The sequence below is a fragment of the Scomber scombrus genome, chromosome 7, assembly GCF_963691925.1.
Source record: "Scomber scombrus chromosome 7, fScoSco1.1, whole genome shotgun sequence".
In the NCBI taxonomy this organism is placed as follows: Eukaryota; Metazoa; Chordata; class Actinopteri; order Scombriformes; family Scombridae; genus Scomber; species Scomber scombrus.
The window spans coordinates 25,043,980-25,058,193 of record NC_084976.1 but is presented as its reverse complement, the minus strand read 5'-3'; the positions used below and the strand labels follow the sequence as shown (position 1 = coordinate 25,058,193).

General features: G+C 40.1%; 3 protein-coding genes across 3 annotated transcripts; all 3 read left to right on the top strand.

Moving 5' to 3' along the window:
• The first annotated feature begins 1,247 nt into the window (after nucleotides 1–1,247).
• Nucleotides 1,248–2,204, top strand: rnf183 (ring finger protein 183). The gene has a single exon (XM_062423154.1). It carries the CDS (start codon nucleotides 1,248–1,250, stop codon nucleotides 2,202–2,204), a length of 957 nt encoding a protein of 318 aa, XP_062279138.1.
• Nucleotides 2,205–4,689: 2,485 nt separating this feature from the next.
• LOC133983722 (uncharacterized) lies at nucleotides 4,690–6,073 on the top strand. Its single transcript, XM_062422894.1, has 2 exons — nucleotides 4,690–5,574; nucleotides 5,682–6,073. The coding sequence occupies exons 1-2, from the start codon at nucleotides 4,807–4,809 to the stop codon at nucleotides 5,763–5,765; spliced, it is 852 nt and encodes a 283-aa protein (XP_062278878.1). The 5' UTR covers nucleotides 4,690–4,806; the 3' UTR covers nucleotides 5,766–6,073.
• Nucleotides 6,074–7,927: 1,854 nt separating this feature from the next.
• mgat1a (alpha-1,3-mannosyl-glycoprotein 2-beta-N-acetylglucosaminyltransferase a) lies at nucleotides 7,928–13,325 on the top strand. Its single transcript, XM_062422263.1, has 3 exons — nucleotides 7,928–8,138; nucleotides 10,603–11,513; nucleotides 11,991–13,325. The coding sequence occupies exons 2-3, from the start codon at nucleotides 10,890–10,892 to the stop codon at nucleotides 12,687–12,689; spliced, it is 1,323 nt and encodes a 440-aa protein (XP_062278247.1). The 5' UTR covers nucleotides 7,928–8,138; nucleotides 10,603–10,889; the 3' UTR covers nucleotides 12,690–13,325.
• The last annotated feature ends 889 nt before the right edge of the window (nucleotides 13,326–14,214 follow it).

The window sequence follows — 14,214 nt, the reverse complement described above, 5'->3', positions numbered from 1 at the left end:
ATCTGATACTGGGCGCTCAGCTGAACTACAAAGGCTGTTTTGATTCTTCAGGTGAACACACGTAATGAAGAGAACTCAGCTGTAATAACTGCTCCCTCTAAGTAATACTTTGATACCATTGTGATATACAGTATATTCTGCTGTATGAGTGGAAAAACGTGAGAGTTATCTAAGTAAATGGCCTGGTTATCTACATATTCCACACACAGACACACACACTAAAAAAACACTGGCTCACTGCAGCTGGTCCAACTGGTCTGACAAGCAAAGAGAAAAAGGAGGGTGGGAGCCAGCGAGACACGGCGGCAAGGAGGAGGGTTTAGAGGAGGCAGTGCTGTGTTACAATTAGAAAACAAGGTATGAGAGGTAAAATAGAGAGGAGGATAACAGGAGCAGCAGAGAGAGACCACTTCTCTGTCTATTTAAACTAACTCTAAAGCTTTTTTTTTTTGCTATGAATTTTGGTGATGTGCAAATTTTTACTCCAGTTTACTAGGATTAATTTCCTTGTTAGATCACCTCTGACGTGATTCAACATTCATCTACCTCAGCAGGTGAGTGTGTGCGTACAAATTCTGCTCAATTATTTACTTTTTTCTTCTCTGACATCAGAAAAACTTTTTTTTTTGCTGTGCATAGCTGAGAAGCTCAAAACTTTACATATTTTAACCACCCTAAACCTTTAATTAACAGTAACTTGTAACTAAATCTAAACTTTCTGCAAATTTCATTGTGGATTTTCAAAACATTTTTTATGAATTTAACAACTGAAATGTTAATCGTGTGCTCACTGCTGGTTGCAAACTTGAGATTAATGACTGACTTTAAGCCAGACAGGTATGATGGAATGTTTGCTATGAACCTGCAAAACAATGGAGCAGTGTCACAAATCCTTTTTAGTTTTACAGGTTTCAACCTATTAAAGCTGTAGGGTCATAAAATCCCCTTTAACTAAAATCTATTTAAAGCACTGCAGTTCCAGTTTACTGATGACTTCAGTGCAGGAAAGCCTGTTAAACAAATACAGCAGTGTACAGTGTTTGATAGCGATGTATGAGGCATTATTGCTTTATCATCATGACAGAGAAGTGTTGACTTTGCAGGTAAATTCCTACGCTCTATTTCCTGTTCTGCTAATTGTTGGGAGACAATACCCTTAACCCAGCTTTACTTTTCCACAGTTGTTGTTGCGAAACGTTCATCAGAAAAACCAGCCTGCACTCTACCTCTAACATCATCACGGCAACATGAGCGACGACAGAGAGAGAGACAGGCCTGAAGGGAGCCGCAGCCAGAGCCACAGAGACAGACCGGCACCCAATGTCAAACCCAAACTCAGCCAGAAAGAGTGGAAGAAGGAGAAGCCTGCAAAAGTGAGGAGATCGAGGAGTACTGACTCAGAGAGGACCGAAAGAGGGAGGAGAAGAGAACGAGACAGGCATCAGGGTGAGAGGAGTCAGCGTGGGAGAAGCGAGGAGGCCCGGAGACGAGACAGGAAAGAGGGAGAGAGCAGCAGGAGGAAGGTGAAGCGCCCTGAAGATGATGTGGAGGACACTGAGTGTGCTGTGTGCTTCTGCTCCTATGATAACATTTTCAAGACCCCAAAGCTGCTGGCGTGTGGGCACACTTTCTGTCTGGAGTGCCTTGCTCGCATCAATGTAACCTCTCCTGAGCTCAAGACCCTGTCCTGCCCAGTGTGCCGTGAACTGACCGATCTCCCCCACGGCCAGGATTTGCCCCGACTGGGCAACAATCAGGACATCATAGGCAAACTCCCACCAGAGATGCACAGAGCACTGTCTATCCGCTTCAAGCGCAACAAGGGGAAACTGCTCCTGAAGAATCCTCCTCCCACCAGCCCGACCAAGTCAAATATCCTCACCCTGCCTAAAAAGAAACAGGAAGGCCAGGTGACAGCAGCTGGAGACTTGAGTCACTTGAGTGCAATGGAGCAGGGAGAAGCCCCAACCACTGTGGTGGACGTAGGCAGGCCTCCAAACAGGGTCAGAGGTCGCCTGCGCAGGTTGTTTCGCTCGGATCAGTGCTACTACACTGTGGTGGCGTCCATCATCACCATCACTGTGGCGCTCATGCTGGTGGGGATTTTGGCCTTTGTGATCATACCGAATGTGGTCATTCACCACAGACCCATTTATCCAGGAAACCAAACATTACCGGGATCAGATACTCCGACAGGACCCTGAAGGGGCAGAGGAGGATGAGACTTAGGTGGAGGGAGAGAATAACTTGATGTTGTGATTCTTGGTGGTCCTTATGCCTCCTTTTCTACTCTACTTTGTGAGCTATACAGAGAGTAATGGTGGCAGAAGAACTAAGCACTGGTAGACATTCACACTCATTCACATGCAGTGAAGTGAAGAAATGAAGGAAAACAAAGACAGCAGCATTTTTTTAAACAAAGGAAAACAGGCTCAAAGTTGCACATGAAGAAAACAGGACAAACCTTGTTTTGTTTTTTTTTTAATGTTTGTGTTCTTTTCTGAACAGGTTTGTGATTACTGTGAAAGCCAAGGAAACTGTCCAACGTGATTAATAAGCTGTAAATGTTGAAATGATGCACTAAACTCTGTGATGACACGTCTTGCTTTGTTTTGTTTGTGCTAGGCTGATATCAGTATCCAGTTCAGGGTTTCTATAGTTCTTATACATGTTGTATATAGTCCAACTCATTGTACATTTATAGATAATGTATATATTTGTATTTACTCTTTTTCCTCATAAGAATGGTCATTATGTATCCATTAAATAAAGCATTTTTGAGACATTGAAAGCTCATTGCTCAGATAAAAATGTCACTTTTTTAAATGCCAGTCTGGAGTTATTTTAATATTAAACAATGGTTCATTTGCTTTTAACTGCTCTGAATTCTTAATTTCCCCTTCAGATTTGATTTCCTGTTGTATGTCTGATCATAATCAGAAATTCCTGTATGTTACCTCGATGCTTGACCTTTGCTGAGTCAAAGCAATGTTTTTGTTGGTGACTATTGCCTTTTGGAAACCTGCATAGCTTCTTTAGACACCCGATCCCCTCTAGTGGTGTAAACACACCAGTTGACAGGGCAGCTTGGACACTGAATTTCCTCTTTGCTTTGAGGCTGACAAACCTGTTCAACAGCATGTAGCGTCTGTACCTTTGTGCCATTTTTTTCTGGCTTTTTTAAGGCAGGTCAGCTGTGAGTGTTGACAATGGGATAAGATAAGCGATCACTTGAAACACTTGAATGCTGGTGAACAAAATACATGGTTCTTTTAACAATAATGGAAGTCCTCAACAAACACTGGAAGAATTACGGGAGAGAAAATGAGCTCTGTTCATTTTAATGTTGCTGACCTGACTAGGGATCAGTAGCTTATCTGAGTGTTAGCAGCCGCCTTTAAACAAACGTATTATAAAGTGAAAAATAACAAGGAAACATTTTACTGAGTGATGAATGAAAAAGTATGGCGTATATATATTGCATTAACGTAAATCCATCTGCAAAACTGACAAACTAACAAAATGACACTTGCACACCCGTAGTTTTAGTAGGAGAAATTATAAGTTTACTGTACTTAAGTACATTTTTAAGTACTTGTGCTTTACTTGAGTATTTCCATTTTATGACAACAAAAGTATCAGCAAAGTGTTTTCAAAGTATCAAAGTAGAGTTACTGGTTCCTCAAAAAATGCCCATATGAGTGTTATATTACTGTATTATTGTAAATAACATTATGCGATTGTTAATACTTAGTTGTTGATGCATAAACATCATTGTACTGTTGTAGATAGTCTCCATGGAGCTACTTTGAACTACTTTGTACAGTTTAATAGTTTAATACGTCTCCCAAGGGTTAAAAGGTAAACCTGAGTGGTCGTGAGATGATTAAGGTTGAGGGCAGAAGAAAAACAACTAATTAGTATGGATTAATTAATAATTAGTACTTGGACTTTTCACTGACCTTTCCTTTTCTGTGACATGTTGGAGAGTTTGACCTCTTTGGGGCTCAAACTTTTATCTAAATGAAACTAGTGGAGGTGAAACTGCTGTTGACATAAGAGTGAAACGTGAAGCCCAGAGACCTCAACTTGTCACTGATTTGTTGTTGTTGTTGTTGTTTGTATTGGGGCCAAAAACACCAAAAAGATTGCAAATTGTATTTTAACAATGCAATATTTGTAAATACATATATGTCTTTTATTAGGTAAAATCTTGATCTGAAACGTAACCACTCAATGCAGCAGAGTAAAACAGAAACATATCTTTGACATGTAGTGGAGTAGAAGTATAAGAAATAGAAATACTCAAGTTACTCAAAATCTTACCACAGTACTTGTGTAAATGTAGTTTGTTCTTTTTATATAAAATAGTATAAATTAACTCCACATCAACCACTTCTATAGTAGACCTAATATCAGCCTACTATATACTATAAGGCTCTAACACTGAGAGGGGCAATATTGTCTCATACTCAACTTTTAACACATTTAGTTCATTCTGTTGATAATAGACTAGCTGCTGTACTTTTAATTAAAATTGCAACAGAGTTTACAGTGTGACCTTTCTAGACTACTGTACAGCATTGCCTAAAGACACACCCACCTGATCCCCCCTCTAATACTGTAGACGCAAATATGGTTGGGTGGACCAGACTAGAAAAGAAACCCCCCCTCCTCCTCTGATCCACTTCTTACGCAAATGAACCTTATACGCTATGTGAGTGCCGGGAGAGAAGCTTGACACTAGAAACCTAAAGGAGAGAGTCCCAAAACAGAGACTGTCTGTTGTGGACATTATTGACCACTATGGCTTCCACCCCTTCAGCCTCCGCCTTGACTGCTGTTCTCCGGTGCCGGGGAAATATCTGGACCAGGAATCCGCCGACCAAGCGGCCTGCCACCTCTGCGTACAGCCTCGGACTGGCCGGCGGGGCTGTGCGTGACTTGCCAGATGAGCGCTCCCGGTCACACAAGGCACCAACGTGGGAGACGTTTCTCCAAGGAGAGCGTATTGTGGTTGGAAGACGACTCACTGTAACTCATAATTCGTCCCGAGTGGATGCGAAAATATTGAGAGAGAAAGATTCAATGGAGAGAAATACATTTTGTCATCCAAAACTTTCGCAATCAAGAGCGCATGCCACACTGGACGTGCACTCAGCTGCGTGTGATGCCCAAAACGCACCGGTGCGTCAGCTGGCGCTTAAACTGATATCTAACCTGCCTGGAACAGATGCATGCTCTCAAATAGTTCAAATGATTAAATGTGAAAAGTATGCCGCGCACATCTGTAAAATAGTATTTGTTCAGGAGATAAATGACTTCCCAAAAGACATTTTAAAGGTGTCCATAACTTCTTCATGTTTGATGGAAAACTCGGGACAAATACCCTCTTTCGTGTTAACTGGTTGGTCGTCAGTGAAGAGCACCTGCTTATCTTTGACTACTCTTGTGTCAGAAATTATGTTTCGCAAGCTGGCGGTGTTGTGTAGGTCCAGCTGCACCCCTGATGGTGCACCAGAGCATCTATTGCACCGACAGGATGCGAAAAACCTCCAAAACGACGCCCTGCAGGTGAGTGTTAAAGCTGTCTGACTGATTTAAGATTTAAAAGTAAATGCAACAGAAAAGCTCATTTTGGTTCATCACTCAATTAATTCTCTTTGTCTCCCTTCTTTTAGGCAAATGGACAAATCCACAGTCCCACAGACCTCAACTCCTCCAAGGTCTCTGTACAAAAGATCACAGAGGACAGACCTGACTGAGAGTCCAAGGCCTCAGCACCAAAAATACACACTGTGATCAAACCTAATTTATTGACTTTTACCTTTCTTTCATGATACACAACACACACATGGACTTCAACCCAGCGATTAAGAAAACAACAGGCTGTTTTTAGAGCAGCTTTTGCTCTACTTTAGAAAAAGTAGGCTACTGAAACAAGAAGAGTCATGTGAAATAGCATTGTTTGTAGTCCTAGTCTAGGTTGCGTGGTGGGTAGTGAAATATTGGCAATACATTTCATCTTTGAGCTTATCCTGTATGTTTTGCACAAAGGCCTATTTTCGCAAAAATTGTGGAATAAAAGGTATACCTCACTTTGGATTGGAGTCAAAGTAAATCTAACAAAATTGAAATATTCTAATCAATGCTGAGTACCTCAAATCCAAAACTAAAAATACAGAGCCTCACAGATATAAGGTCACTTGCATAGCCTATTTTTAGTTGACTTTCCACACGTGATTGAAGGATGTGTAAAGTCTGCTATCACTGAAATACGTGAAGCAGTAATTCAATCCTTTACTTAAGTAAACGCGGTGGTGGAAACTATGTACAATCATTCAAGTGTAGTATAGGGAGAATTTATCTCCCGACAGCTTTACTTACATTTTCAGGTGAAGATTTGACACAATAAATAATGTAGCACTTAAAATGCAACACAGTGTTAAAGATGAAACCAGTGGTTCATAACCTTTTTGACTTTTGACGTCTTACAAAAAGCACTGTGTAGTCAGGCTCACATTTCAGATGTCTATGAGTTGTTAACAGTTCCACCAAATAGTGATTTTTCCCGCTAAACTTCTCACATGGTTTCATTTCAGGAAATGTTCAAATGATCAAGCTCCACCTCCATCAGCTACAGCAGTAACATGCTGCTTACACACTGATGATCTATGATGCCATATATAGCTAATAATATATCAGTCAGGGAGACAAAATTAATACTTTAATACTTTAACTACATTTTGCTCCTAATATTTGTACATTTTTACTTAATTTTAATGCAAAACTTTTTTTTTTTTTTTTTTTTTTACAATACTGTAGCCTATTGGTAGGGTGGATCAGGGTAATGTGTGACACTTTTTACAATCCAGACTTGTTCAACATATTTATATATGAATCCAATACATTATATCAACACCTAATATAATTATTTCATAATTTTAGATATTATACTCAAAAGGAAAATTGCACATGTATTAATGTTCCTTGTGTCTAATGGTTTCAGAATGTGTAGATTTTGTAATCTGGGAAACAATTTTTTAGGCTTAGAAATACTTAGATTTATACAAAGCAACCTTAAATGCTAAAACTTTCTGAAATGCACACACCCATATTTGGTCTTTTAATTTTGTTGCCCTTCACGTTTTTTTGCTTTCTGCGTTAAATAGGTAAAAAGACTAGAAGCCTGAATGTTCACGTGTAATGTTAAACAATATAACTTACACAGTTTGCATATACTAGTTAGCTTTAGAATAACTGAATAGAAAAAGAGATAAATGCACTGGAGCCTAGTTGTCCCACATTAGTCAATGTCCCACATTATCCTAATCCACCCTATATTTACTTAAGTAAATATAGTATAGTAGATATGAATGCTTCTTCCACCACTGCTGACGAAAAGCCTTTACAGACATCATTAAAATGCTGTTATACGCTGTGTGTATGTCACCAGGTTGATAGAAAGAAAGGATTACATTCCTCCATTGAACCAATACACATGTGCCTTTTCTCTTGAGACAAAAAAATGCGACTAACATGCACTTCTCTGCAGCTCTAAGTGGTGAGGGGAAACCCCCCCCAGATATAGTAGCCTATTATTATTGTTACAGCAGCTCTATATTCAATTAAAATCCACATTTGCTGATTGGTGCCCGCCCCCCCCCCCCCCCCCCTCTCTCTCTCTTTCTCCTCCTTGTTGTTACCATGTTTTTGGAGCTGCAATGTGCATGAAAGCAGACAATAAATCTCCACAAAGACATGAAAGGCTGCAGTGTCTTAATTAGCTCCACAGAGAGCAGCAGCAGCCAGCCGCCAAAGTGTTGTGTAATTTCTCAAGGTGACAGTTAAGGGCGGGACTTCCCATGAATGCTCTCTATACCCAGGAAGTCGTCGTTGTACTTTTTTTTTTTCTCCTCCCCTTCCCTCCTCCTCCTCTTCCTCCAGTCTTGCGAGAAACGGCAAGAAACTAAGAAGCGTTAAGTTTGCGTTGATAGCCGGTAAACTACCGAGAGTAGCAGCCTTTCACCGGCTCCAGACGCCCCCCGGACCCTTGTCGGTTTCCCTCGGAGGGCTGTCATCGAAGAAACGCCGGAGAAATGGCTACAAAATGAGGAAGAAGTGGTCACATTTTCGCGGTAAGGGAGCTAATTTCGACACGCTCCTTCCTCCAGCTACAGTATTTACAGTCTTAACCTATATATGTCGACTCGAGCAGCAGCAGAGAGGACATGAACAGAGTCGAGCAGCAGAAAGGTTCATGGTGGTCTTAATTGCTCGTTTATTGCGTTGTTGTTTTGTCGAGGCAGCCACAGGTGATAGCAGGAAATCGATAATCGACAGTTTGGGCTGAATCATCACTCAAGTTTACATAAAGCAACTCTAACCCTACGAAATACAAAATTACTGTTTGATGGTTTGAATGATTTCCTGGTTTTCACTGAAGCTATATAGTCGTGATCCAGGACGACAGATGCCTGATGACATTGTGTTTTCACTTTTTCTCATGCTGGCGTGAATCTCTCAGCCCAGGGGCGATTCTAGGATCAGACCTTTAGGGGGGGGGGGGGGGGGCTCAGCTCCTAATGACAATTTGATATACAATCCAAAGTCAAAGTCAAAGTTGGCTTTATTGTCAATTTCTTCACATGTTAAGGCATACAAAGGAATCGAGAAGACGTTTCTCACTATCCCACGGTGGAACAGATAAAGTGCACAGGCACAACAGATAAGATATGTTTCCTAACACTAAAGAGTAAACATTGAAGTGCACAACAGATAAGACATTTACTAATAATAATATACAAATTAAAATTAAAATTGAATGGATAGGCAGTAAGATAAAATAAGATTTTGGAGTTTACTTTTTTTATATGTAGGAAGTAGCAGCATAAGTTTCTGTATAGTTAAGTTAAGTTAACAATGCCCTAAGTGTTAAAACCCCCCTGCTAAATGACTCATTTCACTGGATAACGTAAATTACAAGAAATACAATAAATATTAATACATAGTAGAGTGGCCTACTATAGTGTATAATAATAATGATGGTTCAGAATAAACAATCACAGATTTGAGAGGACCCTAAGATAGTTAATGAACCCTGAGGGAAAGATTATATATTAATGACAGAACTATCTAAAGTACATTAAACCTGTTCAAATAAAAGCCATTTGAACCTGTAGCATAAGTGTTTGTCCGATCGCTAACAGACAGGTTCGCAAAATAATTAAAGTTGTATAAAATATTTTTTTTTGGGGGGGGGGGGGGGGGGGGGGTCAAAAAATAATTATTTATTTATTTTTAGGGGAACAGATCTAATTTAGGGGTGCTTGAGCATTCCTTTATAAGGGTCTAAAATTGCCCCTGTCAGCCTCAAACAGGAAAAAAACCCTCATTAATAAACATGATGAAAGCCAGTAGCAAAATTATTGCCACTCGGCAAAAAATAATATCAGAAATGTACAACAAATAGTTGTCAAAGAAAGTTGCATCCATCATATATGACAGTACGACTGATATATCAGTCTGCTGGTATTGTCAGCCCATATTGACCTATCACAGACATATCGGTGTAGGCCTATGTTGAGATATGTGCCAATATTTTTTTATATAGGCAGCATTTTGTACACATTTGATCCTTTTTCTTAATGTAAGGTTAATACATACATGTTTTTTGATGTTTAATATATATATATATATATATATATATATATATATATATATATATATATATATATATATATATATATATATATACTATAAAGTGCATCAGTACAACAAATAAACAAGAACGTGATTGCATAGTCATTGTGAGACAGAGTATGCCCCTCTGAATAGGTGCTTTTTCAGGCGGGATTTAAAGGTGGAAACGGAGTCCGAAGTGCAAATATCTGGTGGGAAAGAGTTCCAAAGGCGGGGGGCAGATCGGCTGAAAGCTCTTGACCCCATGGTAGTTAAGTTGGCAGATGGGGCAAAGAGCTGGTTGGCAGAGGAGGATCGGAGAGTTCGGGAGGGTGTGTAGATGTGAATCAGTTCCGAGAGATATGATGGTGCCAGGTTGTGAAGGATCTTGTAAGTGAGGAGTAGAATCTTAAAGTCAATATAAATTTCCTTGTTAAGATGTAAAATATCACGCCTACATTACATATCTTTGTCACAAGATTTTCAAAACCACATTTGATATTAGATTTGTTTTACTCTCTAGTATCAGTATTGGCATGGCCCCCAAAAATCCAGTATCGGTCGCGCCCTAGTAGCCACTTCTCTGCCACTTCTCTGCCACCTGGTTCTTGCCTCAGATAACCATCGCTTGAAACTAAGAGATGCAAATTCTGTTTCATAATCTAGCCCATTTAATTGCTCACCTCTGTAAAGTACAGGTGGCATCAGCACACACTGCACACTGTACTTTTATGTGTTCACCTTTTACTCCTGTGTTTGTATTGCATTTGTTTTTATTATGTGTGGTTATGTATGCGTTTTTTATTTTCATTCTGTGTCTCGCCTTGTGTTTTTTATCACTAATGCAGCAGAACCAATTGTTGGTGACAAATAAAGGTCTCGACATTTTTTTATGTCAAGTGTGTGTTCTTATTATTACAGATGCTGGTGGATATTCGTAGCTGAGGATCTGCCAGAAGTACAACTTTACCTCAAAATGAGCTCTGCCCTCCATCATACTTTGTCAGTCTTTACCTACGTTGACACTATATTGTGTCTGAATAACAGTGAGCCTATAAAGTGCAACTCCAGATCTCTGATCATGCTCTTGTGATGATACACAGGCTGCCCTTCCCATATCCTGTTCCTATTGTCTGCAACAAGGACAGGTCTTTCTATTCAGACCCTGTCCCCCTGATCCCCCCTCCCTCCCTTTGAGTTCCTAGGCCATGCTCCGAAAGAGAGGCTCTCTCATTCTTTGTGGTACGTTCCTGTTTATCACCTGGAACGCCATACTGGTGCTTCTGCTGTGGGGCAGACCCCCACCTGGCCAGCCGGGCGAGCCTGGCAGAGAGCACAGCGAACAGGCTGGAAGTCAGAGTAATGATGTGGTGGGAGATGTGCTCCGCATGGCAGACACGTTTGAAGTAGAGCTTGAAAGGCAAAAACAAATCCTGCTGCAGATCCAGAATCATCAGTCACTGTGGGAGCCATCGAACAGAAACGGAGACATCCCCCATCAGCCTGTCATTCCTATCCTGGTTATCGCCTGTAACAGGGTCACCGTGAGGCGCTGCTTGGACAAACTCCTGCAGCACCGTCCTTCAGCAGAGCTTTACCCAATTATAGTGAGTCAGGACTGTGGACATTCTGACACAGCGGAGGTGATTCGCTCTTATGGAAATCAAGTAACTCACCTTAAACAGCCGGACTTGTCAGATATCGCTGTGCCACCAGCCCACAAGAAGTTTCAGGGTTACTACAAAATCTCCAGGCATTATCGCTGGGCTCTCAACCAAGTGTTCAAAACCCTGTCTCACTCCTCTGTTGTGATTGTAGAGGATGACCTGGAGGTAATCATTATGTTAATTTGTGTCACTAAATTGCAGTTTATGCCTTTAGAAGTATCATATAATATTCAAAAGCCCAGTAATACATGTTAAGGTTCGTTATTTCATTTTTACATATGAATAAGTACACAATGCAAGTTCCATATATGTTATCCTTAAAAATATAAATGCAACTGATGGTTATTTTCATTATTGATTTATCTGTTTATTATTTCCTTGATTAATCGATTATTTGTTTGGTCTATAAAATGTCAGAAGATGGTGAACATTTTTGATCAGTGTTTCCCAAAGCAAAAGATGACATCCTCAAATTACTTGTTTTGTACCGTCAAACAGTCCATAACCCAAAGATAGAAATTAAATCAGAAAATATTCACATTTGAGGAGGTGGAATATTTTTTACTCTACTTAAAACAACTGATTTTGCTTCTTGACATGGCTCATGTAAACTGAACCTAAATTATTCATCTCCTACTCTAGGTGGCACCAGACTTCTTTGAGTACTTCCGATCCTTGCTGCCACTTCTGAAATCTGACCCTAGTCTGTGGTGTGCATCAGCCTGGAATGACAATGGCAGAGATGGCTACGTGGATCCGGGGAAGGCAAACCTGCTCTACCGGACAGACTTCTTCCCTGGGCTCGGGTGGATGCTCCTTAAAGAAGTGTGGGAGGAGCTGGAGCCTAAGTGGCCTGCTTCTTTCTGGGACGACTGGATGCGTCAGCCAGAGCAGCGCCGTAACCGTGCTTGCATCCGTCCGGAGATCTCACGGACTATAACCTTTGGGCGACAAGGCGTCAGTCTGGGTCAGTTTTTTGACAAATACCTGAGATACATTAAACTGAATACCGAATTTGTGCCTTTTACCAAGTTAGACCTGAGTTACTTGAAGGAGGAGACATACAGAGAGAAGTTTGAGAAGGAAGTTTATAGCGCTCCTGTGGTTACATATGAAGATGTCAAGCAGGGGCAGCTAAAAGGAACAGGGCCCTTTCGCCTTCAGTACTCTACCAAGGACAGTTTCAAAGTGATGGCCAAAAACCTGGGGATAATGGATGACTTGAAGTCTGGAGTCCCAAGAGCAGGATACAGAGGGGTTGTCAGTTTCATCTCAAGAGGAAAGAGAGTCTTCTTAGCCCCTCCTCCAGGATGGACCAAGTATGATACCACCTGGAGCTGATAATCCAGAAGAAAGCCTCTTTGTAGTTGCCTTTTTGTGATCTCTAAAAGGCCGTATGGGAGAACATTCCAGACCAAAGACTGATGTCTATAAAGGTTTTCTTTTAAGGATATGTGTGGGAGTTAATTGTCCCCGATAATACAGAATGGATTGTCCCTCTTTCTGGTGTAGGGCTTTTGCCAATGCCACTCAGGTCTTTTTTCATTATTCCAAAACGCATTTCTTACGGTGTAGCCTAAACAGTTTGTCAGACAAAACTGCTGTAATTCACCAGAGATCTATTTTTATACGATGCTGATTGTGCACATGACATTCATCAATGCATTCAATGCAATTTACCAGGTTTGTTTGAATTATTTTCAATTCCTGGTATTTATGTCCAGTACAAGTATGAAAACATAATCTGTGGTACGGTTGCTTATGGTGGTGGTCACTGGTCATAGATGCAGTATAATACGTCAATTGTTTCTCATTGTTTATGTCCTCTATGAAAATCAGTTCTTCCTGAATACACTTTAATGTCAAATACATTTGATTCTTGATGATTCTTCAATATAGTACTACTTGCAGGTTGTTACCTTGCAAACTACGTTGTGTGTGTTTATATATTTTTGGAATAAAAAACAATATACAATCCATATTTTTAATGAGTGATTCATTTTCAGTTAACAGTTCAATATTGCACTTTCTACTCTACTACATTTTCTGACAGCTTTAATTACTTTCCAGATGATTTGACACAATGGATAATGTGCCTTTTAAAATACAACATATTATTAAAGATTAAAGCAGTGATTTCCAACCTTCTTGGCTTTTGATGCCTTACAAAAAGCAGTGTGTAATCTGTGTCACATTTCAGATGTGTATGAGTTGTTAACAGCTCGACCAAATACTGATTTTTTTTATTTTTTTTTATTTCTCACATGGTTTAATTTCAACAAATGTTCAAACGATCCAATATTTCACCAAAAATCAAAGATGGAAGGAAAAAGTCCAAACACTGAAAACAGATTTTTGTATCAGAACTTTTTTCCTCCACTTTCCTTTCCCATTAATCATCTAGTGACTCATCAGTTTATCAGGTGACCTTTAGGAGGTGCTCCACCCCTAGGTTGGGAACCACTGGACTAAACTGCATATAAAGTAGTTCAAACTAGCTCCACTTCCAGCAGCTACAATAGTAACCTGCTGCTTACACACTCTGACGCTTCAGTATTAATCATCTAATTAACCATATATAAAAATATATCAGTTAGAGGGACCAAACCACTACTTCTACTTTAATACTTCAACTACATTTTGCTGCTGATATTTATGTACTTTTACTTAAGCAACATTTTTCATGCAGGACTTTTACTTGTAATGCAGTATTTTTACTTAAGGGTCAGGGTTATATTTATCTCTCTGCTGAATGAAACACATTTCATTTAAGTTAGCAACTATATAATTTAACTGTGACTGTGTTGGCTGTGTCTATGGCAACAAGGATCCAACGGCAGACCTCCTCCTGCGGCCCCCACTTCAA